This window comes from Anabrus simplex, chromosome 1 (assembly GCF_040414725.1).
Source record: "Anabrus simplex isolate iqAnaSimp1 chromosome 1, ASM4041472v1, whole genome shotgun sequence".
Classification (NCBI taxonomy): Eukaryota; Metazoa; Arthropoda; class Insecta; order Orthoptera; family Tettigoniidae; genus Anabrus; species Anabrus simplex.
The window spans coordinates 457,112,571-457,139,264 of record NC_090265.1 but is presented as its reverse complement, the minus strand read 5'-3'; the positions used below and the strand labels follow the sequence as shown (position 1 = coordinate 457,139,264).

Sequence of the window (26,694 nt, the reverse complement as noted above, 5' to 3'; positions counted from 1 at the left end):
AGTTTGTATACGACAAGCGGACGCAGTGTTTAGTGTTTATGACAATGTCTGTGTTATGGTATTATCTGCTAGCTTTATCTCTATGGATAATTCCTGGAAGGTGCTTCCCGATGCAATTAGATGGTGAGTTTATCTAGAGCCATATCTCTTCAACAACCAAGTGTCAAGGGCATAAGTTAGTATTGTTATTGTTGTTCTACCCTTGGAACTACGAAAAATACATATAACGTATGGCGATACAAGGACATTTTTTCGAAAATTTTGTTGCGGACTTGACAGTGAGAGGAAACTAATTACTACCGGGCGAGCTGACCGTGCAGTTAGGAGCGCTCAGGTGTGAACTTGCATCCGGGAGATAGTGGGTTCGAATCCCACTGTCGGCAGCCCTGAAGTTGGATTTCCGTGGTTTCGTATTTTTGCACCAGGCAAATGCTGGGGCTGTACCTTAATTAAGGCCACGGCCGCTTCCTTCCCATTCCTAAGCCTTTCCTATCCCATCGTCGCCATAATACCTATCTGTGTCGGTGCGACGTAAAGCAAAATAGCAAAAAAAAAAAAAAAACACAACCTAATACTAAGGCAAGGGATACTCAGTACGTTCTGTACATTCACGTTACAAATTTTGAACGTAGGCATCTGGGTAAAATTTATCAGAGTACGCTGGGCTCTTCTTAATTGTCAGATTCAAACCTAAATTTATGCTGTCCAGAATACCCAATTTCCACTAACACTTGTCGTTAACAGTAAATACAGCGCACTAGGATCAATCTAACAATACGTTATTGTTGAAATATTCTTATTCGAAGCGAAGTCGTTTCGTTCTGTAAAAGGATGAAAGAGCGCTTAAGAGAATTGTGTACTACTGTTGTTTTCATTGCGACCCTGAAGGGGTACGGCGGGCCTCCGAGAGGGTTACGCCCTCTCTCGGTTCAAGGAGATTGAAGCGGTGATATAAGGTGCGGGTGGTGGCCGTGGCCTATGAAAGGATCTGTCCCGGCATTCGCCTTAGTGCAGGAGAACAGAAGACCACGGAATACCATACGAAAATTGACATTTACAAGTGAAGTTAGAGCTCAGACTGACTTCATGCTACATACAAGAGTTGCACAATATCCCCAGGAGTTCTCAACTTGACAGTGTGGAGCGCCGGTCAGAAGTCCCCTAGGTGAGTTTGGAGGCTTAATTCATGAGCCCCCTCTTGCTTTAGTCAATATCTTTGAAGGGTCGATTCCATCCTCCTTCCACAATGATAGCTAAGGAGTGGCTAAATAGTTAGCGTGCTGGCCTTTGGTCACAGGGGTCCCGGGTTCGATTCTCGCCAGGGTCGGGAATTTTAACCAAAATTGGTTAATTCCTCTGGCACGGGGGCTGGGTGTATGTGTCGTCTTCATCATCGTTTCATCCTCATCACGATGCGCAGGTCGCCTACGGGAGTCAATTCAAAAGACCTGCATCTGGCGAGCCGAACTTGTCCTCAGACACTCCCGGCACTAAAAGCCATACGCCATTTCATTTCATAGCTAAGGAAAGGTGGTTATCTTGTTGTATGTCTCCTTTATCATCATCATCATCATCATCTGTTTACCCTCCAGGTTCGGCTTTTCCCTCGGACACAGCGAGGGATCCCACCTCTACCGCCTCAAGGGCAGTGTCCTGGAGCTTCAGACTCTTGGTCGGGGGATACAACTGGGGAGTATGACCAGTACCTCGCCCAGGCGGCCTCACCTGCTATGCTGAACAGGGGCCTTGTGGAGGGATGGGAAGATTGGAAGGGATAGACAAGGAAGAGGGAAGGAAGCGGCCGTGGCCTTAAGTTAGGTACCATCCCGGCATTCGCCTGGAGGAGAAGTGGGAAACCACGGAAAACCACTTCGAGGATGGCTGAGGTGGGAATCGAACCCACCTCTACTCAATTGACCTCCCGAGGCTGAGTGGACCCCGTTCCAGCCCTCGTACCACTTTTCAAATTTTCGTGGCAGAGCCGGGAATCGAACCCGGAGACCTCCGGGGGTGGCAGCTAATCACGCTAACCACTACACCACAGAGGCGGACATGTTTCCTTTATACAACAACAAAACGTCAAGCCCGGAGATCAACTCATTCCATTTTCGTTGGCAAATTTCTACACACTTATATTTTTTTGTAAGTGGTTTAACGTCGCACTAAAACTAGGAAAGTTTATGGGGACGCAGTGGCCGTGGCCTTAATTAAGGACTCTGGTGCAAACATGGGAAGCAATTTAAAACCATATTTTAGCCGGTGGGATTAGAACCCACCATCTCCCGAATGCAAGCTCACAGCTAAATGACCAAACTGCTTATCCAACTTGCTTGGTCATTTCAAGAAGTGTACTGGCACTTTTTCAAATCTCCGAACACTTTCCGCTGCTTTAACCACATTAAAACTACCGGTACAGATAAGCAAATTCAGTGCAGACGCCACGATGGTACAAGCAAATAGACACAATTTAAGAACATAGTAGGTTCCTCCGTTCAAATCGTTATCATTAGAAATATATGACTCCTTGCAAATTAGAATCGAGGGGCTGCCTGGCCGAGGCGGTAAAGGCGCACTCGGTTCGAATCCCCGTCAGGATGTCATAAAATTTAAGAAATGAGATTTCCACTTCCGGAGGTGCATATGGCTCAGAGGTTCACTCAGCCTACACCAAAAATGAGTACCAGGTTAATTCCTGGGGGCAAAGGCGGCCGGGCGTAGAGCTAACCACTATACCCCATGAAGTGGCGAGGTTACGAATAGTGGAAGCCTTTACCTTCAACCACTCCCAGGGCCGTCATGGCCTGTACGGAGATGGCTTTGCTTTACGTTTTTTTGCAAATTAGAATTACAAGCACACATCGTCATAGACAAATGAACGTATTATCAAGGTTGACTATAAGCAATGCAGGGTGTGACGACCGAGTTAGATCGACACTGGCTTTTCACCAAGGCTACTGCGGTTCGAAACCTAGGATATTTGAAATGAAACGTCACGTTCCATGGTTCGGATTTTACGTAAAAGAGGATATTATACTATCACATTATCAACGTAAAAATAAAAGCTTGCCCCTTGGAAATTTGCACTGTTCTAAGGTCGGAAGTTCGAAACCCGCCGTAAACAGCAGCATTCCTGAGTGTATTTTTCATACATTTATCACTCTTCTAGAAAGATGCTTAAGGAGTTCCTAATTTTTAAACATGAATCATCTTAAAACTGACCCAAATAATCACAGGCTAACTACACTGTATAATCACAGAACCCGTGATAATACTGGTTTTCATTCACACTTACTGACTACACAAGTTTGATATCAATAGAAATGAATTTAAAATATACCCAGCATCAGTATGTTGTGATGTTGAGTAACGAGTAAGTGACTTGAAAGACCGGTTCGTCTCGACAGGAAAAGTCAGAATCACATTGCCGGAGGGCAAAAGATGACCGCGAATTGAGCATAGGTCACGTGAACATACACGTTTGAATCCGTTACGTAACACTAGTTTGCAATGAATTTTTTTTCGCTTCACGTTTATTTCTTTAATTACTTCAGCTCTGCAGCCTATGATCCAAAAGGCTTTCTGGTCAAACTAAAGGGTAAGAAACGGGACGACTATGTAAAGCAGCACGTATTATTGCTACTTGTTTTTTTTAAAATATCTTTATCCAATAGTGTATATTTCTGTAAAAGCCGGAAGATGAAGGTATCACAGGGTTAATTTTTCTGCATTTTTCACGACACTCACTTTCTAGTTCGGAGTGTGACTGTAACGTCCAAGATAAGACGCTGGTCTGCGATAATTCTCAGTCTGTAACATGTACAGTGACTAGAAACATTTATCAACCCCTGCGATCTGTTGAGAGAAGCCTGTACTACGTGAGGGGGGTGCAAGTTCGCTGACCGTAGCTCATTCCAAACATTTTTCAAGTATTTCTAAATACGGCGTTACTTTTTATTATTGAAATGCGAAGTTTCAAAAAGAACATCCCCAGGAAAAACCCTATTATACTTTCATTGTTTGGCTTTTATGCCAATATACAGTCTGGCTTTTTTTCTAAATAACTATCCAATAAAGAAGCAATATGCCATCTGCAGTTCAGTAAACAGGATGGGCTTTGTATCCAAAAGTGGGGTATTTTATATGTTCTCAAAATATTTGAAAAATTACAGCTCTTAAACTTCGTTCGATATTTTAACGGTTGTTTTTCATAACATGTATATCAACACGAGTAAGCCACAAAATAGTTTGCAGACCAATTCGTATCATAAATATAGGACAGTGAGTTCATTTACGCTGGTCTTAAACTTTTGTAAGCTACTGTAGAAGCTATAAGCCCCTTGACATTAGCTTCAATATAAAATGTTGGTTTCCAGGCGAGCCTCTGTGGCTCAGGCGGTAGCGCCCCGGCCTCTCACCGCTGGGCTCCGTGGTTCAAATCCCGGTCACTCAATGCGAGATTTGTGCTGGACAAAGCGGAGACGGGACAGGTTTTTCTCCGGGTACTCCAGTTTTCCCTGTCATATTTCATTCCAGCAACACTCTCCAATATAATTTCATTTCATCTGTTATTAATTAATCATCGCCCTACAGGAGTGCGACAGGCTTCGGCAGCCGGCACAATTGCTATCCCCGCCACTAGATGGGGGCTTCATCCATTCCATTCCTGACTCGGTCGAATGACTGGAAACAGGCTGTGGATTTTCATTTTCATAAAATGTTGGTTTTCAGTCCCAGTCCTTACACAGGTCGTTCAAACAGACGTCGCTTAGTATTCATTCATTCGTTAGCTCATTTGGCGCTTTGGTAACGTATCTGAGTCTTCCTGAAGGATCCACTGTTTATCTCCATCTCGTCTAAGGATTATCATCCCATTTGAGGTATGGACAGGGTGGAGGGTAGATCAGCCTCGTTAAATTAAATGAGGATATGTATAATGTCCTTAATCGACTGCACAGACCAAAAAATTGGATTTTTATCATATGTTAAGGATTATTTTTCGCTATTAGCTTTAGTCGATGTAATAAATAATAATAATAATAATAATAATAATAATAATACCGGATATTGGTTTATTTGTCCCATTAACTATTTCGGTTTTCGTAGATGCCGAAATGCAGGAAATGTTTCCTTACAGGAGTTTTCTTTACATGCCGGTAAACGTACCGACACGACGCTGTATTATTTGAGCACATTCAAATTACTGTACACCGGACTGAGGCGGAATTGAACCCGTCATCTTGGGCTTAAAAAGCCAAAGATCTACTGTCTGAGCAACTCAGCCTGGTCAGTCGAAGTGAATCTGCAGTAATGAGTTCATTTTTTAAAAATTTGCCTTACAGTATGTCGCACCACCACGGATAGGTCTTATGGTGACGATGGAAAAAGGGCTAGGAGTGCGAAGGAAGCGATTAAGGTGCAACCACAGTCTTTGCCTGGTGTGAAAATGGGAAACCACGGAAAACCATCTTCAGTTCAACCGGCAGTGGGATTTGGAACCCACTATCTGCCGAATGCAAGCTGAAAGCTACGTGACTCAGACCAGGCAACAACTCGCTCGGCACTGACTTCTAGATCCGGACATTGTGGCCACACCAAGCGCCACTGACATGCCTGGAGAAAGTCTGGTTGTCAAGGTAACAGAAGGCAATACACAAGGTCGTTCTATCACCTGAAGTTTACGGCTTGACGCGACTTGCACAATATTTCAAACAATGCTTTACACAAACGTTTCGTGGATTTGTCATGCAGGAGTTCTTTTACATGCTCATAAATCTACTGACGTGAGGCTCGGTCAATCGTGTATTAAATGCAAGACTATTAAAGCTCCACTCTGGAGCGTATAAGTAGGGTTGCCATAAGGTTCAGGTGAAATTCAGCACACCAGCATCTACAAGTTCCAGTCATAGGCGCCGACTCCAAGGGAGCACTTGCCCGCGTGCTCAAGACCAAAAGTCGGCGCGTATGGTTCCAACGAGTGTATTTGGGTAATTGCATGTGAACTGCCCCGTCTGTTACCAAAATACACACTTGTTACATGATGTTAATGTTTAAAATCAAATAGAGAAATAATAAGAAATAATTTAAGTAAAATCCCTACTTTACAGACCCCTGCAAAATTATATCATATTGTTATTTGCATAGATTTTTAAGTAACAGATGGGGCAGCACACGTTGAATTATTAATTTCTCAATAACACGAGTAAATGAAAACTAAAAACAACATGTATTTGCTTTGTTTTAAAGATATTTATGACACAGAACTGCCGTGACGCTGACACCAATCATACGTTTCTGAATTTGACACATTTTTGAGCAACTCATCATTATTTAAAAATGTAATCATGAAATTCCTGACAAGATATTTCTTTAAAATTGTATTGCAACAATAATATTGATTTAACAGATTCTGCTCTCAGTCTATTTCTGTCATCTGTCCATTGTGAATTCAGCGAAATGTTAAATAACTTGCTCTGATTGTTAAAATTCAGGTCATTTAGGGATTTCTTAAAATTCAGTCAGGACGTCGGGACACATGCTCAAATTCAGCACCGTCTTGCTTTTTCAGGACGTATGGCAAGCCTACGGTATAAGGGCTGCTTAGCCAAGGCGGTAAAGGCGTACTCAGTTCAACCGAAAGGACGTTGGTGTGATGTCCCGTTAGAGAAAACAATGTAATAACACCTATGTTTCCACTTCTGGAGAAGCACTTGGTTCTGAGTTTCATTCAGCCTACACCAAACATTGAGTACCAGGTTAATTCCTGGGAGGTAAAGAGGGTTGGGTACAAGACTAATCACTCTATCCCACTTACAAGGGAATTATTGGGATTGAAAGAGCCTGATTACAGTGAAACTTGGCAGGATGATCAACTAAGACAATGGAACATCTCTGCACGCCTACAGAGGCTGTCCACATCATGACTGCATGTGTGATCCTGAACAAGAGTCAGGCAGTTTCGTCGTTTGTATCAGTATACTATATAGCATGTACGTTTATACATACGGTGTACATACAGTAAGGTCGTCAAATTTTAGTACACATTTCTCACACGTAGAAGAAGAAAATTATGCTCTACAGACATGGGTCAGAAAACTGTTTATTTTCATGTTAGAACTTAATTTCTGCAACTCTATATGGTACATTAATCATGGGAAATATTCAGGAATAGAACTGCATATCAATATGTAGCTTGGAGGCGTGACCAGTCTTAAGGGAAATAATAGATAGGAATAGCATTGTCACATTCGCTGGTTTGGCATAGGAGCGACGATATATCAATGCTAATGGAGGGCATTTTGAACATTTCATGTATTATTATTACTACAATAAGTGCTTTACGGCGCAGCGACACAAATTTCAGCTCAATTGGCCCAGCAGTTTTCGAGTCTATACAGAACAAAGAATCTAACAAACAAATACCGTCTCATTTTTATTAACAGTTATTATTGATCGACTAGCTAGCATGTGATTAGAACACAAAATGGTTAAAATGTATTTCCCTCCCAAAAATTTTCTCTAAGTTTCCCTCTCACATTAAACTTCTTCCATGCTTGGAATGTGGTATTCAGAAACCGATGATTTAGAACGGAGAGGCTGTGATTTCACTGTGAGTTTTCCATCTACAGCTTTCTTCCGTAAGTACTGGAACATCATTGTTAAAATTAACACTGTATTCTTCACATATGGACGAGGGAAAAGATGACAAGGTACGTGCATGCACACGCAACTGAATTCTTGCTTCTTGTACATGCTCAACGCTTGAAACGGTAACTGTATGCGTACACATTTCGTTAGATGAGATGATCACAACACTCAGGATTAAGTTGGGCACAGCTTCAAGTCACTTTCATCAGAATCTCTTTATGATTTTTTTTCTACGCTGACTCGTGTTCATATGAACTTAGCGCTGTCAGCGTTTACCAACACCTAACTGTCCCATTTCTTCTTTTATCGTCCCTCATCTTGCATACCCTCATTAGCAGGTTCTATGAAAGCACTTTTCCCTTTCCTCCCATCTGTCTGTCTGGTAGGTCATCAGCCCAGAGGCTGGTTGGATCCTCAAATAGCACCACAAAAGGTTATGCGGTTATAAAGAAACCCCAAAAACCAATGGCAGCACCAAAATGAGGCGTACTAGGCAAGATGAGAAGTGAGATAGTTTGCCATTGCTTTCCTCACTGGGTCAGAAAGTACTATAGCAGCACGACTGACCCTATGAGCAACACCTTTCATAACACTCAGATGCACTAGTCATGCTCTGAATGTCATTACTCAGCACTACCCATACCCCAGCAACTTCCATATTGTCACAGCCATGGATGTTGACTGGGACTTCGGTGGAAGCTACACTTTACTCTGGCCTGTGCCAAGAGATGGATGCAAAAGTACTGTATCCATCAAGAAATGACAGCAGGCAGTTTCCTCCCATATAGGTTGATAATCCTAATGCTTAGCTCTGACAGCGAAATTTACCCAAATAGTAAATTTAATTGATGTAATGTTTTACGAATAATACATGTCCCATGTCTCACCTTTTACTTTCAGAGGATCAGGATTGTTCACTTCCCGGAGGAATACGCGGTGTTTGTTCCAGAATAAGTAGATGCTCACCAGTCTTGGCGGCTCTCAGAAGTGGTTCTTTGAGATCAACAGTTCGCTGTGGGTTTCTTGGCTTTGAGGAGATCGTGTGCTGTCCATCAAACATACAAGCATCCAACGAAGATGAGTTGGAGGAAACTGCACCAAAGCGCGAGAACAGGCAGCAACATGGCGGTATTCGGAAGAGCCAGCAAGGTAGGTGGGAATTATGCCATATATCTCTGAATTATTCACGACGAGCTGCGATACCGTACTCAGCTTTCGGTAACAAGCATACACTAAAAATCATCAGAAGATAGGGTTGATGATTGAAATTATCTTATGGTATCTTTTGGTATTACGATTTCTGGATTGCCGAGTTTATCTATGTGGAAGTTTGGGCACGGAGATACCATAGTATGCATAAACACAGCATTTGGCTGGATAGGAAATGAAGTACATTAGATGTCTATTTAAAGGATACCCAGTGGTATGATTCGGACTGTCTTGTCTCCCTAATCTGTCACAAATGGCCTCAAAAGATATATTCTGGGGTTCCTTACCAAAGTTAAACCAATAGATCGATTGTCCTAAAATCGTTGTATTGGCTTCTGCCGCTTTCATAGTTTATCTCCGTAGTCAGCATCGTGTCACCAAATGATGTTTCTCTCTATATAGAATACTAGCAAGATACCCGTGCTTCGCTACGGTATTATACTGAAATTTATAATTGAATGCTTATTGTTTTAGATATATAATCCGCCGAAATTCGCGATCTGACTCGTTCTCTGCGAGAATCTACCAAAATTCCCGATCTATTATTTTACGGCACGTTTCCTCCCATTTTTAAATCTTCCTTTCCAGCAATCGATTTCGTACTTCCCGGGTTAGGCTCAGGTATTCCTCCAGGTCAGTTGGGTCCGTAAATCTTTGCCATCTTTTCCTATAATATTTTTAATACGGATATAATCCTTCAGCAGATCCGGCGTGCTGTCATACTGGGTGCCTTGGCGGCACTGAACCCGCGACCGGACTGCATTCTTAGTCATTACCCGTCCAGGAGCCGTTTCCATCGCGGTCCGCAATTTGACGACGGACCGGAATATTATTATTATTATTATTACTATTATGTGTTGCTGGAATGGCTGATGACAGGGAAAACCGGAGTATCCGGAGAAAAACCTGTCCCGCCTCCGTTTTGTCCAGCACGAATGCCACATGGAGTGACCGGGATTTGAACCACGGAACCCAGCTGTGAGAGGCCGGCGCGCTGCCGCCTGAGCAACGGAGGATCCTTATAAGTACACTAATAACAGTAAAATCAATTGGTCTCACCTCCTTCTACACCCCATCCCTGTTAAGTTTATTTATCCCGTATGCGAAAAAGAATTAAAAGGATGCTTGTTTCTTTATGTTTAAGGGAGATTCTAAACACCAATGTTCACGTCTATTACCTGCAGTTTTGAGATATAAGTATCCACATAAAAATAATTTACTTTTTTTCACTTCATTTCACAATAATCTCTCCTCCCCCTAAATGAATTTTCCAGCAAAAAAATACTTGTTTCTTTAATAGTAAAGGATCTTCTAAATACCAATTATCACGACTCTAACTTCTTCAGTTTTTGATTTATGTGTCCTCATGAAAGGAATTCAACTCCTTTACACTCCCGCCCTCCAAGATGGTTTCCCCACCAAAACGCCTTTTTCTTTGTTTTTAAAGGAGATCCAAATACGAATTTTCACGTCTGTAACAACTTTAGTATTAGATGTATGTATTCTCATACAATTGTCAACTAATGTTTCAATTCTTTCACCCCCCCCCCTTCATTGGATTTTCCGAGAATACGTGTTTCTTTACTTTTAAAGCAGATTGCAAATATCAAATTTCACGTCTGTAACATCTTCATTTTTGAGATATCAGTAGCCTAATTAAAAGAATTCATCACCATTTTCAGTCACTTTACCCCCCTCCCCCGCCTTTCACCCAAGTGGTATTTCCAAAAACTAAAAATACACTTTTCTTTATGTTTAATAGAGATAAAAAATACTATTTTTCACTTCTGTAACATGTTAAGTTTTTTAGATATCCGTAAAAATTATCATTTTAAAATTTCACCCCTTTTGGGTTCCCCTTAAGTAGAGTTTCCAAAAACAAATAACCTATATTTCTTTACATTTACAGGAGATTTACACCCACTGTTTACGTCTGTAACATTTTACGATTCCAAGATATTCTGTAGATATAGTCTTTCAAAAAATTCACCCCAATTTGTCACTCCTGTTTAACCGCCATTAATTGGCTTTTCCAAAAACTAAAAAATACGTCTTTCTTTATTTTTAAAGGAGATCCCGTATGCGAATTATCAGTTCTGTAATATCTTTCGTTTCTGAGATATGTGTATCCTCATTAAAGGCATTCAACCCATTTTTCACCCTTTTACACCCCTCCTATTAGGACTTACTGGAAACAAAAAAATACGTGTTCCTTTATTTTTAGAGGAGATTCTAACCACCAATTTTTACATCTGTAAATTTTAAAGTTTTAAGATGTAGACACACTCATTTTAAAAAATTCACCCCCGTTTTCACCCCCCAATATTTGGATTTTCCAAAAACGAAAAAAATACCTGTTTCTTTACTTTTAAAGTAGATCCAAAATACCAATTTTCAGGTCTGTAATATCTTCAGGTTCTGAAATATAAGTATCCTCATGAAAGGCATTCAACCCATTATTCACCCTTTTACACCCTTCCTATTGGGATTTTCCGAAAACAAAAGAATACGTGTTTCTTTATTTTTAAAGGAGATTCTAAATACCAATTTTTACATCTATAAACTTAAAAAGTTTTGAGATATAGATACACTCATTTTAAAAAATCACCCCCTTTTCACCCCCCCATTAAATGTATTTTCCACAAACAAAAAATACGTGTTTATTTATTTTTAAAGGAGATCCCAAACACCAATTTTCAGGTCTGTAATATCTTCAGGTTCTGAAATATAAGTAGACTCATGAAATGCATTCGACCCCTTTTTCAACCTTTTCCACCCCTCCTATTAGGATTTTCCGAAAACAAAATATACGTGTTTCTTTATCTTTAATGGAGATTCTAAATACCTATTTTTACACCTATAACCTTTCAAAGTTTTGAGATATAGATACACTCATTTTAAAATATTACCCCTTTTTTACCCCCCTTAATTGGGTTTTCCAGAAACAAAAAAATACGTGTTTCTTTATTTTTAAAGGAGATCCCAAACACCAATTTTCAGGTCTATAATATCTTCAGTTTCTGAGATATAAGTAGCCTCATTAAAGGCATTCAACCCCTTTTTCACCCCTTTTCACACCTCCTATTGCGATTTTCCGAAAACAAAAAAATACGTGTTTCTTTATTTTTAATGAAGATTCTAAATACCAATTTTTACATCTGCAAACTTTAGAAGTTTGGAGATATAGATTCACTAATTTTAAAAATTCACCCCCTTTTCACCCTCCCATTAATTAGATTTTCCAAAAACAAAAAAATACGTGTTTCTTTATTTTTAAAAGAGATCAAAAGTACCAATTTTCTGGTCTGTAATATCTTCAGTTTCTGAGATATAAGTACCGGTAGCCTGATTAAAGGCATTCAACACATTTTCCCCCATTTTCACCCTTTTTCACCCCTCCTATTGGGATTTTCTGAAAACAAAAAAATACGTGTTTCCTTATTTTCAAAGAAGATTCTAAATACCAATTTTTACATTTGTAAACTTTTAAAGTTTTGAGATATAGGTGCACTCATTTTAAAACTTCACCCCCCCTTTTCACCCCCTTAGCAACGGAATATCCAAAAATCCTCTCTTAGCGAGCACCTACATCTTAATATGAATGTATCCCCAAAATTTCATTTCATTATGTCTAGTAGTTTTGGCTCGGCGATGATGAATCAGTCAGTCAGGACAAGCTATTTTATATATATATAGATTACTTATTATCTTAAGGTGTCTGAGTTCATTTGTGAAGGCATCCATGAACGGTGTAGTGAGGTGGGTAAGTTGTGTACCGGCTAAGTAGCTCAGTGTATTTATGAGGGCAACCAAAGATCCTGAATACAGGTGGTTTACAACACAGACTTCGGATATCCTTGAGATGGTTTCCTTAGATTTCCTGATATTTCTCATTTCCTAAATGATAAAGTGACAATCTATACTGACCACAAATTTCTTTTCCAATGTAATCCCCAATCAGTTATGATTACACTATCCAGACAGTAAAATAACAGATGTTTGACACCCACCCACGCAAAGTCTACGGGATAAGAATCACAATACTCTAAACGTCTATCAGTTTTTAGACCCTCTCATTTTGTACCGATTTATGTATTAATTTGGCATGACATGTTTATTTTAAAAACTTCTTCCAAAGAACGCTCAGTTCCGCTAGAATGCAAATAATCGTAATTGAAAAGAGGCTGTTTCTCCGAACATGATGCATCATTGATACGGCTTGTTTCAGTCGCTACTAATTCATTTTAATTCATTTTATCATGGAAATCACCTGCTTGAATGTTGGCAGAAGCCGTATCTACCAGAATTCTCACTGCGGTAGTGTGCTACTAAACCACCGGCCATGCTGCTGCGTAAGACTGTTGGTTAGGCTCAGCACCTGTCAGTTCCAATGTGCACATAGAAGGGCGACCACACCCTATTTTCAGAGACAATAAATCCTTCTAACTACAGTGCATGCATAAGGTGTAATCATGTCATTTGTTAGATATCTATGTGGCAACAAATTGAATAACTTGAAATAAGACGGCACCCTAACAGTAAACTGGATTAAGTTTGAAAGCGGGAAATAGATTGTGCCGACTGCTATCAGAATATTTTGAACCTGTTTTTCCTAAAGTCCGATTATATTAGGATAGATATTCTTTCCTTTCCTCTTCCACGTTCCACTGGATGTTACTAATAACGCGGTGTTTATGTTCACAGCTTGTCAGCAGTACAGGGAGAATGAGGTGAAAAGAATTGGCTATTTCATCCTAAATGGCGAAGAGGCTATGGATGGAGAATTTCCACATATGGTAATAATTTTTCTGATGGCAATGGAAAGACATATAAACCAAAAATCGTAATTTTAAGCTCACTAGTGGGAATGGTTCTCTGTATCACATATTCCTTTTTTTACAGGCTGCTCTAGGATTCCTTGTCTCTGGTGAAACAACAATAAGCTGGCGATGTGGAGGTTCTCTTATCAGTGATCGTTTTGTGTTGACCGCAGCGCACTGTGTCACAGATCGTCGGTTGTAAGTATTTTGCAATTTACTTTACGTCGCGCCGATAAAATTAGTTTCTTTTTTTACAATTGGTTTAACATCGCACCGACACAGATAGGTCTTATGACGACGATGGGATAGGAAAGGCGTAGGAGTGGGAAAAAAGCGACCGTAGCCTTAATTAAGGTACATCCCCAGGATTTGCCTGGTGTGAAAATGGGAAACCATGGAAAACCACCTTGAGGACTGCCAACAATAGGGTTCAAACCGACTATCTCCAGAATGCAAGCTCACAGCTGTGCGACCGTAACCCTGCGGCCAATGCGCTCGGTGTTTTAAGTAATAATATTAACGTTAGCGTAATTATCGCTATTTGTTGATCTTATCATTTAGCTTAGTACAGTGTTCAAAGACGAAACGCCAGTGAAAGACAGTGGAAACTTTTAATTCACGGCGCCGATTGTGGGCCTACCTTCTATATACAGAAAGCAGTGTTCTTGCACACGGTAATAACGTGAGGAAGGAGATGGCGAAGACTTAGTATAGACAGATGACGAACGCTCGTTGCCATGGTTACCACGGCGTTTTCTGTCGAAGTTTTTCTGTCCACGCTAATTACATATAGATCCCCAGCCTAAAAAATGTCTATGTTAAAAAAGTTTTGCATGCTAAGATATCACATGGTATATGTCACGGTTCCTCAAACATGTTTACAGCATGCATTGCTTGCTGTTCAATGTCTGTGACAAATAGTGACGCTAAATCCAGATCAGGTTCGGTATTCGTCCTACAGGAGGCGTTTGTCCTGCCGGCCAGTTTAGCGACACACTTGTAAGATCGGTGACGTGTAGGAATGAGGTAAGCATAGTAAGAGTACCCGTTTCTGCTAGTGACCGCATTTCAATTGTTGCAAGAAGGATGGCGACAACTGGATGTTGCTACTCGTATTGGAGAGAGTCAGAGTGATGTCTCCAGAGTTCGGAAAGAAATAGGAGACACGAACGGTTGCTGGTCGATAGCGGGTGGACAGCTGTCGAGAAGGATCGGTACGCCCACTGCTAATGCCATCTCATTCCGTCAGGATCTTTGGAGGGTCAGCGGAGTTAATGTGCTGGATCAGACAGTGTGAAATCGGCTGCACGACGGACTGAGGCTGGGTCTGTGCCAAAGCTTCTTTGAAACTACATCTTTAGTCAGGTACGCAACGACTCATAGCCCACGGCATCAGCAACATTGGAAGCGTACCGTACTCTCCTTTCTAATGATGTCACTATAAGTTTTCACCCGTATAACAGGAGCATTTACGGGGTGAGTTTGACGTGTGGGTAGAGGTGCGCGGCTGTGAGCTTGCATCCGGGAGATAGTGGGTTCGAATCCCACTGTCGGCAGCCCTGAAGATGGTTTTTCATGGTTTCCCATTTTCACACCTGGCAAATGCTGGGGCTGTACCTTAATTAAGGCTACGGCCGCTTCCTTCCAACTCCTAGGCCTTTCCTATCTCATCGTCGCCATCAGATCTATCTGTGCCGGTGCGACGTAAATCCGCTATAAAAAAAACAGGAGTATTATAGGGTGGAGAATATATGGAACGAGCACTTAATTATAAAACACCATCAGCTACAAGGGGTTTCCGTCATGTTTTGGTGTGGGATCGTGTTTGGCTGTCGTACGGCTCTAATTCCTGTGCTGGGTGACATGACTGGTTTGATGAAAAGAGAAAATATCCTCCAACCTGTAGTTACAATATCTGCTGCCACTGTGAGCGAGGGCTTTACACTGTCTGTCTGTTAGGTCATCAGCCCAGAGGCTGGTTGGATCCTCAAATAGCACCACCAAAGGTTATGCGGTTACAAGGAAACCCCAAAAACCAACGGCAGCACCAAAATGAGGCGTACTAGGCAAGATGAGGAGTGAGGTAGTTTGCCATTGCTTTTCTCACTGGGTCAGAAAGTACTATAGCAGCACGACTGACCCTATGAACAGCACCTTTCATAACACTCAGATGCACTAGTCATGCTCTGAATGTCATTATTCAGCACTACCCATACCCCAGCAACTTCCATATTGTCACAGCCATGGATGAGACTGGGACTTCAGTGGAAGCTACACTTTACTCAGGCCTGTGCCAAGAGATGGATGCAAAAGTACTGTATCCAACAAGAAATGACAGGAGGCAGAGCTTTACACTAGTGGCCAATGTACAATCTGCGGGTATGAACTGCGTTGAACATGTTCGGTATGGACTTAATAGAGCAAAAGTTACCCACCGTCGTAACCCGCCTGTTAACATTCAGCAACCGACTGAAGGAGCTATCCAATATTCTGCCCCAAAACAGGTTCACATTCTTTGGTTCAGACTAGTATGCCTCGTTATGTTCAAGTATGCCTCAGAGCCCGAGGTGGATCTGCACGTATTGATCTGTCACATTATGAACGATCATTTTTGAGTTCAAATCAATTCCACATTAACAACTTCGTGCTTTTGCTACGTTTCTGTTGCTTTTTTAATAGTTATCTCCGTGTTTTTTCCTTTGTATATACCATTCGTAATGTATAATGTACGTGCATACACATAACTAAATAAAAGAGTTCATTAAACTAAAATATGCAAAATTCTGTTTCTTGAACACTGTAATTTCAAATTCGAAATCAAACAAACTGCAGTAAGGCTAATGCAATGAGCTCACCGTAGCGATCAATAGTACTCTGTAAGAAAGAATTCAGCACCCGGACGAAACAATTTTTACATCGGTCTTTGTTGTACAGGAGTGAATCGGAATATCTTATTTGTAAGTTTGAAGTAATCGACATGAAAGTAAAGTGAATGGAGAATGATTGCTGGTGGGATGAATGACAGGAGGGTACTCGGAATTAGGAGATAAAGGTTAAGTTGAAAGAAGCTGTACGTATAAACCGGAGGTGTGGTCATGTGAGGTGGACTGAGGATGATGGATTACCTAGAGGAATAATGATGCTGATGATGATGCTTGTTGTTTAAAGGGGCTTAACATCTAAGGTCATAGGTCCAGAGGAATAATGAAGTCACCATAAAGGGATATAGAAGAAGAGGAAAACAAAGGAGGCGATATTAGACTCAGTTTTAATGATCTGAGGGTAAGAGACGTCGAACTAAATGAGGCCATAACTAAAGGAATTCACATAGGCTTGCTGACTGAACACAAAGGCCTAACAGTCTATACCGTAATGAAGATGTATGTATGCATGTAGCTACTGGGCAGCAAATAGTATAATACGATTTACCACATCTACACTTATCAAATGGTATTTATGTATGGCGTGTGGCAGTGAAAAGGCTGGAATTATTGATATCGAGGATATGCTAGATAATTACAAATATTCCGTCAGAGAGAATCGTGCAGAAAAGAAGTAATATTCCTTTCATGTTTATTCATGGTACATCTATTAAATGGTACATCTATTAAATAACAAAATGAGTAGTATAAAGAACACCACTTACATTCCTTTAGATGTAAGTTATGATGTCTCAGGAGAGACACTTATATGTATGTTCAGTCATCAGCCCTAAGGCTAGTTGGATCCTCAATAACTCCACCATCAGCTGTCATAGGTGACCTAGGCATCACTGAAGAGAGGTACTAGGGAAATGAGGAGTAAAGTAGTCTCCCGTTGCTGAAATATACTCTATTAATGCACTAGGATTAAGACCATAACTACGATTTCTATGCAGTTTTGTGTTATGAACGGAGCTTTTGGCACTATTAATTTATGACTTTTGAGTACATAAAATTCCCTGTAAAATTCAATGTAGACGCTATCAATGCATTTTTCCCACTAATAATAATAATTTCGTGTGGCTATTTCTAGCCGAGCGCAGCCCTTGTAAGGCAGACCCTCCGATGAGGGTGGGCGGCATCTGCCATGTGTAGGGAACTGCGTATTTTTGTAGTGGAGGATAATGTTATGTGTGGTGTGTGAATTGCAGGGATGTTGGGGACAGCACAAACACCCAGCCCCCGGGCCAATGGAATTAACCAATGAAGGTTAAAATCTCCGACTCGGCCAGAAATCGAACTTGGGACCCTCTGAACTCAAGGCCAGTACGTTGACCATTCAGCCAACGAGTCATTTTCCCCACTTAGAGTCGACTATGATTCTTAATATGATTATGTGAACTAGAGTGAATAGAAAATATTTAATGTTAATCGTGTTTAAAGATTTTAGCAATACCAGAGAAGTGCTGTAGACAAAGTCATTGTAAAAGGAAGGGTCAACATACACATTTCAAACAGTAATGAAACCGGGCGAGTTGGCCGTGCGCGTAGAGGCACGCGGCTGTGAGCTTGCATCCGGGAGATAGTAGGTTCGAATCCCACTATCGGCAGCCCTGAAAATGGTTTTCCGTGGTTTCCCATTTTCACACCAGGCAAATGCTGGGGCTGTACCTTAATTAAGGCCACGGCCGCTTCCTTCCAACTCCTAGGCCTTTCCTATCCCATCGTCGCCATAAGACCTATCTGTGTCGGTGCGACGTAAAACCCCTAGCAAAAAAAAAAAAAACAGTAATGAAAAGGAATCAGCGAACTGCCACAGAATACTCTCTGTGCAGAAACTTTCTTTATGCAATCATTTTGACCGAGTGCTTTGCATAGTTCTCGAAATTATTCTTACTTTGAAACATTTCCAGTACGATCATAAATGGTCGAAACTAATACTGATGAGTTTTTCCTCACTCTGAAGGACTTCGTGAAACTGTTTCTATTCTTTCACTTCAATGAAGGGAGATATGAATGAATTTCTTAACTTTGCAGTTTTGATGCCATGTTTGGATCATAATTTTTCATGTCACATGTTAACTCTTACCAGCATAATCTATACCAGCCTAGAGTCATCTCTTTGTAGTGGCTATGAAATTGTGATTTTTTAAACATTTAATTAATGTTTAACTTTATAAAATAAAGCCTCTGCGTTGTAATTTTCTTGTCATCAAGAGGAATGTTAAAATATGGTTCTCCGGGTTTTAGTATTTATTTATTTATTTATTTATTTATTTATTTATTTATTTATTTATTTATTTATTTATTTATTTATTTATTTATTCTCCTTGGTTTCAGAGGCTATCCAAAGATGGTGCGTTTGGGCCAGAACGATATCAATGCTGTGTCAACATCCGGTTCAGACTACCCAATTGACAGGGTAATACTTCATCCCGGTTACAAGAAGAAGTTTAACTATGATGATATTGCTCTAGTTCGTCTCACACGGCCTGTCAAGTTCTCTCAGAACATTAGTCCTGCATGTCTGTACACAAAGGAAGAAGACCCGAGTACGGAGCTTATTGCTACTGGTTGGGGAGCTACCGATAGCGGTGGTGAGTACCAAGCACAGATATTAGTGTACTGTGGTAATACTAATCTAATTGTGGTGTCAGAATTTAGTGTGTTCTGTATTCGTCAAACTCTCCATGTACGGTCTATAAACAGGCTGTATGGTGGAGAAAATTTTCGTTTTAGTATAATTTCTTTGGAGACACTTCAAAAGAACGTACAATACCTGTCGTTGTCGGGTCGATTGAAGTTGCCACGATTTACTTGGTACTCATACGTCTTCGTCGCCCCGAAGTAACTTTAAAAACTTCACCCTGAAGTCCTGAACGAAAGAAATTTGCTTAGAATAAAATCTATACAATTTTTATTCTAAAAAAATCTCTTCGCAAATTTAATCAACTGGGATATTTGTTTTTAATTTTATTTCATTTTTCCTGCAAACCTCTCGGTAAATTTAAGGATCTCGAAATTATATGAACCATAATCATAATAGGCACGATTTGGCACATTTTGAATGTGAAGTTTGATTAAAATATATTCCGCAGTTTTTTATAAGCGGACAGACAGACATACAACATAATTTTTTCACGCATTGGTCCTCAAACAATCTGAAACCTATAAAATATGTGTCGTCTTTATCATCATTTCATCCTTATCACGACGCGCAGGTCGCCTACGAGAGTCAGATCAGAAGATCTGCACTGGCGATGCGAACTTGTCTTCGGTCACTCCCGGCACTAAAAGCCATACGCCATTTCATTTCACCAGTTTGTGAGAATTAGCTTAGAACACATTTTGCAAATCAACAATAACATAATTGTGCATTACGCTAATTAGTTCTTCCACTAAGAATTTAAAAACATTATTATTCGATATTTATGACCAGTTAGTAATAAGGGCAGATATGTAAATTCGAAAATCACCGTATAGTTTCTAGGCTACACAATGAATTTAAAAAGGGGCTGCCTGGCCGAGGCGGTAAAGGCGTGCTCGGTTCACCCGGAAGGACGTGGGTTCGAATCCCCGTCAGGAAGTCGAAAAATTTAAGAAACGAGATTTCCACTTCCGGAGGTGCATATGGCCCTGAGGTTCACTCAGCCTACACCAAAAATGAGTACCAGGTTAATTCCTGGGGGCAAAGGCGGCCGGGCGTAGAGCTAACCACTCTACCCCATCACGTGCCGAGGTTAACAATGGTGGAAGCCTTTACCTTCCACTCCTCCAAGGGCCTCCATGGCCTGTTCGGAGGTGACTTTGCTTTTACAATTAATTTAAAGTTCGGTATGCTATATACCAGAAACAACTTCAGTTCTCGAATTCATGACTTATCATCGATCTCTGTCCAATTTGCTGGCATCTGAGGCTGTTTAAATATGATAACTCCATATCGGTGGCTAACGGTACAAAAATACGATATTCCGAAGTCTCTCAAAACCTACAAGAATTGATAGGACGTTACCCTCTATGTATTTATATCTTCTGGTCATAGTGATTAAGATATCAACATTTCGTTTTTCAGTTTCTTTGGTCTCATAAGATTAATTGATTGCGTGTGGCCCCCGGAAAGGCCTGGTGCAAATTTTTCTCTATGACAGCCATGGGTGACCTACGCGTCTGGGTATGTGGTGATAATAATGATAATGAGAGAGGAAGAGGGTGAAACCCGGTGTCGGCACATAGCCTACTCCTCTTGAATAACACCAAGGGGTAGGCTCATTAGTTCTTCCATTAACAATTTATACAATTATTCGACATTTCTAACCAATTCGTAACAAGGGCAGATACGTAAGTTTGAAAATCACGGCATAGTTTCTAGGGTGCATAACGGACAAATTACCATCATCTTTTTTTTTTGCTAGTTGCTTTACGTCGCACCGACACAGATAGGTCTTATGGCGACGATGGGACAGGGAAGGGCTAGGAGTGGGAAGGAAGCGGCCGTGGCCTTAATTAAGGTACAGCCCCAGCATTTGCCTGGTGTGAAAATGGGAAACCACGGAAAACCATTTTCAGGGCTGCCGACAGTGGGGTTCGAACCTACTATCTCCCGAATACTGGATACTATCCGCACTTAAGCGACTGCAGCTATCGAGCTCGGTATTACCATCATCAACAGCGTCATGTTCGCCCAGTCCATACCAGCACTGCGGAGAGATTTGGAATCGAATCCAAGCTTTTGACACGCAATCTAATGATTAGACATTTTATGCCATCACCTCTCCTACCCTACTGGTTAACATTTTGATGGTGAAATATTTTCCACCAAGAGGATTTGAACCAGCTAACCAAGGTGTCCGACTTTAAAGGCTTGATGCCTTAACGAATGGTCACCAAGTGGATTGGCATACACGATAAACAGACTCCTCGTGTCCGAACACAAGTAACTGCTGTTACTAGCATTGATAATATCTCCAATAGGTTCATCGTTTGCATGACATTACTGGAAAGTATTTTCCAAATCATCTTCAAAATAAATCACTTTTACTATTATTACCTTTTGTTTGTTTGTAATAATAAATACATCAAGCCGGGCTGAGTGGTTCAGACGGTTGAAGCGCTTGTCTTCTGATCCCAGCTTAGCAGGTCCGATCCTGGTTCAGTCCGGTGGTATTTGAAGGTGCTCAAATACGTCAGCCTCGTGTCGGCAGATTTAATGGCACTTAAAAGAACTCCTGCGGGACAAAATTCCGGCACTTTGGCTTCTTCGCAAGCTATCAAGCAGTTGGTGGGACGTAAAATCATGAATATTATTATTATTAAATACATAGCTGAAATCACACACACACACACACACATACACACACACACATATTAATCCAGGAAGATGCTTCTTATTTTAATTTTTTGTGTCACTTCAGTATTATGCTTATGGTATGTGCTAGTATTTAAATACTTTTTTAATACAGTAAAATGTTGTAACAATTGACTTACTAGATTTCTATAGAATACATGCATTTTTCTAACAACACTGGGCAATCACCAGTGTAGTTCAATTCTAAAAGAGTACAACTCAATCCAGATTTTATTATTCTCCCAAATCAAAAACTGAATTACTTTGTCAACAATATACCTAGCATATCCTCACAACTCAGACAAGGATGTTGGTTTGCACCATGTGAGCTGGGACTGGTCGTGAGAGTACAGCTCCCTTTACCCTGCCTGAACTTGTTGATGTTTTAACAAAGTATGTTTTGTTCGTTTCAGGTTTTACTCAGAGTTCTCGTCTTCTCAAGACCACAGTTAGTTCTTTCCCTCATGACTCCTGCCAGAACAACTATAAAAGAATGAGCAAACTTCCTGAAGGTGTAAGAAAGGAGATGCTGTGCGCAGGAGATCCCAGTGGTCGTTCAGACACCTGTCAGGTATGAACCCAAAATTATTCAGAATTGAGAGAAGAAATACGTATTTAGTTCATGGTCATTATTCTAAAAACAATATTTCGTAGAATAAAATGTATGCGAGAATCTAGTTTGTAAATTTAATTATTATCTGGATGAGTGGAATGGGGGTTGCCCATCACTGAGGTATCGAATTTGTAAAAATCCATATGAATGGAAGTATGCTTAAATTGAAGAGACCCGCGCAGTTGGCACGTCAAAATCATACTTTCAGTACAAAACCTCAACATTCAGGAGTCCTGTAAACTATTTTGCTGGTGAATGGATAGAAATATGAATTGCTTTGCGTTAACAATACATTACATACTTGCGCTTTGTAGGAAAAGTAACGTATGATCTGTGGAAAAAATATTTTTTGATAGACACATAATACAGTAAGATACGGAAAAATATAATAATTTATAATTTCGTGTGGCTATTTCTAGCCGAGTGCAGCCCTTGTAAGGCAGACCCTCCGATGAGGGTGAGTGGCATCTGCCATGTGTAGGAAACTGCGTGTCATTGTGGTGGAGGATAGTGTTATGTGTGGTGTGTGAGTTGCAGGAATGTTCGGGACAGCACAAACACCCAGTCCCCGGGCCACTGGAATTAACCAATGAAGGTTAAAATCCCCGACCCAGCCGGGAATCAAACCAGGGACCCTCTGAACCGAAGGCCAGTACGCTGACAATTCAGCCAACGAGTCGGACATACGGAAAATAATCATGTAATATGCGAAATTAGACCACTTTCCCTTGTAATTGAAGGTCTTGGAATGCTATTCCGTGAGCCAAGATTAATTAAATATGCGTGCATAACATCTTTTCAAGTAATCAAGGATTTGAAAGACACAAGAGTGTCGGATTTTTTCTTTCAAAAAATTGCATCTAATGACAAGTCTCCCAAATTTACGCACTTATAAATGATAACCGGCTGCGCTAGGATTCGCTTCTGTAACTCTGAAGGCGAGCCTGTGATCAAATGGGCTATCGGTACATAACTGGTCAAAGATGAAACAATGAATACTACTACAAGTGAGTGTAACCAAGACCAGATTCAGGTACATACGAAGTAGTTGTCGCGCACATATGTCACTTGTGTTGAGAACTTGGAGGGAGGAGGTACATAATATCAATGTTACTGATGACAATATATTTCATGTTTGCTGTTTAAGGGAGACTCTGGAGGCCCTCTGCAGATTCTAGAGAACAGCAGCAGCTCCGTGTATTCTGTTGTGGGAGTGACCAGCTTCGGACCTAGTCCCTGTGGTGGAAAGAAACCTAGTATCTACACGAGGGTTTCGAGCTATTTGGATTGGATAGAGGGTATTGTGTGGTAGTGACCATCATCGTCATAGGATTAATTCTGTGATAGTGAGATTTTCCTTCTTAATCAGCAAGCAGCTCATAAATTGAAGGATTTCTCACGTTTGTGTTAACGTACAAGGGCTCAAGAAAGAAAAAAAGAATGAGCACATAGTATTGTGTAAGTTCCTTGCAGGTACACTTTTCTCAGAAACAACCGAACCTATAGATTTATATTCTAATGAACAACTGAATTAGAGATAGCTGCCACTTTGAAGAAAAGATGCTGTGTTCAGCCCGGTGAATACAATAGGTACGGCGTGGATGACTACGATGTCATCAGGCATTGTAGTGGCCGTGTGAGTAACAGTTAAGCACGAGGTGGATCAGTCATGGCAACTCAGAACATTTGATCGCAGCCAGATTTCCATTCTGTAAGCATGGGCCATTCGATCTCCGAAGTCGTGTAGGTGTAGCACTTCCCAGGTCACACATGTCAAGAGTTTACTTTGAATATGTGGATTCAGGAAAAATAATAGTCGTTGGTGAGAACTGCATCTGTTTGCAATGACAGGAGTCATCGTCGGCTAGCTTGAATGGTAGGAGTGTTTAGACCGACCGCCGTGCAACAGATCACTCGCGAATTCAACGCTGGACAACAATAAAATGTCAGCAACAATAACACCCAGAACCATCTCCTTGCAGTGGGATACAGAAGCTACCCTTCCACTCGCGTAAATCTGTTTAACACACATTACAAGACACATTAATTGACATGGGCAAGGGAACACCGCCATTGGACTCTCGAAGCATAGTGAAAAGTCTCCTGGACAGATGAATCGAGGTACCAGTTGGTACACACCAAAGGTAGAGTACGAGTGCGTCTCCAAACGGATGGGACAAAAGGTGCCCTCTTGCCAGCAGGGTATCCTGGCATGGGGTCTGTTCACATGGGATGAAATGGGGCCCCTGATACACCTGCCGACGTCCCTCGCCGGCGAACGAGACAGAAATCTGCTGCTAGATCATGTCCACCCATTTGTTCACCCCCAGTACCTTGAAGGAGACCTGTATCTACAACGAGACAATGCACTAGTCCATCCTTCCCGAATTGTGGCCAATTCGTTCGACGAAAACTCCATGGATAGGAGGACACTCGTCTAGCTCCCAGTCACACAGCCTCAATCATATTGAGCACACCTGGGATGCTGTCGGGAGGAATGTGTGCACCCTAGACTCTCTTCCGACCAAACTACGTGCATTTTTGAAGTCTGTGCAGTGGCAATGGACCAGCACGTCTCCTGAAAACTTTCGGTGTGTGTTTGTGAGTCCACGCTGCATCGCGTCTATCATCCGGTCGAAAGTGGGTGCTACACGCTAAAATCCAAGTATCTCTAATTCAATTGATCATAGGTGCAATGTTTGTTGTAGGTATCCATGGAGTTTGCAACTACATGGGAGATAAATTATAGTTTGATAATTAAAATTAATTCTGATAAAGTATTAAATACGAGGAACATACGATAACATGCGCTCATTATTTTTAAGGACTATGTTATTCGCAGTTTCATTTGTACCATGAAGAGTTAGCTGTACTAGCGTCGGACATCCAAAGACATATCCAGATAGAAAGCCGACATATAAACCAAGATAAACAATTTCTTCATTCACCTCTTTCTTACAAAAAATCGATCGTTCATTAAATAACCATCAAACATTGGAAATAGAAGGGTTATTATTATTATTATTAAAAATGTTTCTTGGTCCTGACTGCCCACACGTCCGCCGATCAGTTTTTGTCTCCTCGACTGTATGCCACGTGCTCACTTCAGCTGGTGTTTTAGGCAAAAGTAGTCTAAGTATGAAGAGTATGACCAAGCTGGTAATGTAAAAACTCTTCAAAAGAGAGCTTTTGTCTTTCTCGTCATCTAACAGAGTTGTGCCAAAAATCTTTTGTTGTATAGACGGAAATTTATTCGTAGAGAGATGTTGCAAAATTCGCAGTAATGTAACATTCAACACTAAAAAGCCCAGCTCAGGTCAAAACAAGATCACTAACTAGTGCGATGTCTTAAAGAAAAGAACAATAGTTAATGTATAATAAACCATCAGACTCTACATGTAAAGTTTATTATTCTAGCTCAAAACTAAAGAGAGGTGACAAATGATTCAATCAAATTTATTGCCATGGGTCCTCATTATTTAAAAAAAATCATGTTATACTCAAAACGACTTTTATTGTTAAGATATGTCTAGAGTAGAATAAGTTTACATTTTTTTTTTAAATTTAGGATATCTGAGTATGTAAACCTCATATCTTTTGAGGCAACTGGCATTAAGGAAGAATGGAAATTTAAAATGGAGAAACATTCTACAAAATATATCATTGTCAACAATACTTAAGGGTATAGTCATTATTTTAAATGTCTAAAATTGCCTTGCAAATCGAATTGCATACGGTATTGAGTGGTTTATTGACTGTATTCAGACAATACTTCGCATTTTATATTCCTGCTTGTAAAATTAGCCTATTTTCTTGGCAGGAAAAGGTATATTCGGTGTTATGCTATGAAGATTTAAAGAGGACAGGATCTGTTTTGTAGACTTGGTGCTCATTTTCTGATTATACCTCTCGTGCGTTCTAGTATTTCATAAATCAATGACTGGTATTATTTCTTAGTACGACACTAGCCTTTGTACATAACACTTACAATGTGTACGTTTCATTATGTTTTATGTTGTATGTATGTACTTTGTGAGAATGTTACCATCGATCTTATTTATAACATTGTTCAATCGTATTGCATGAGTGCATGTTTGTGTTTTTTGTAAGCAGACTGAGTAGTAATAAATATTTTAATATCTA

At 40.6% G+C, this 26,694-nt stretch overlaps 1 protein-coding gene across 1 annotated transcript; it reads left to right on the top strand.

Moving 5' to 3' along the window:
* On the top strand, positions 1-26,694 carry LOC136872942 (venom protease). The gene is made up of 7 exons (XM_067146676.2): positions 1-123; positions 8,545-8,793; positions 13,558-13,649; positions 13,756-13,871; positions 18,935-19,191; positions 22,352-22,509; positions 23,699-26,694. The coding sequence occupies exons 1-7, from the start codon at positions 39-41 to the stop codon at positions 23,861-23,863; spliced, it is 1,122 nt and encodes a 373-aa protein (XP_067002777.2). The 5' UTR covers positions 1-38; the 3' UTR covers positions 23,864-26,694.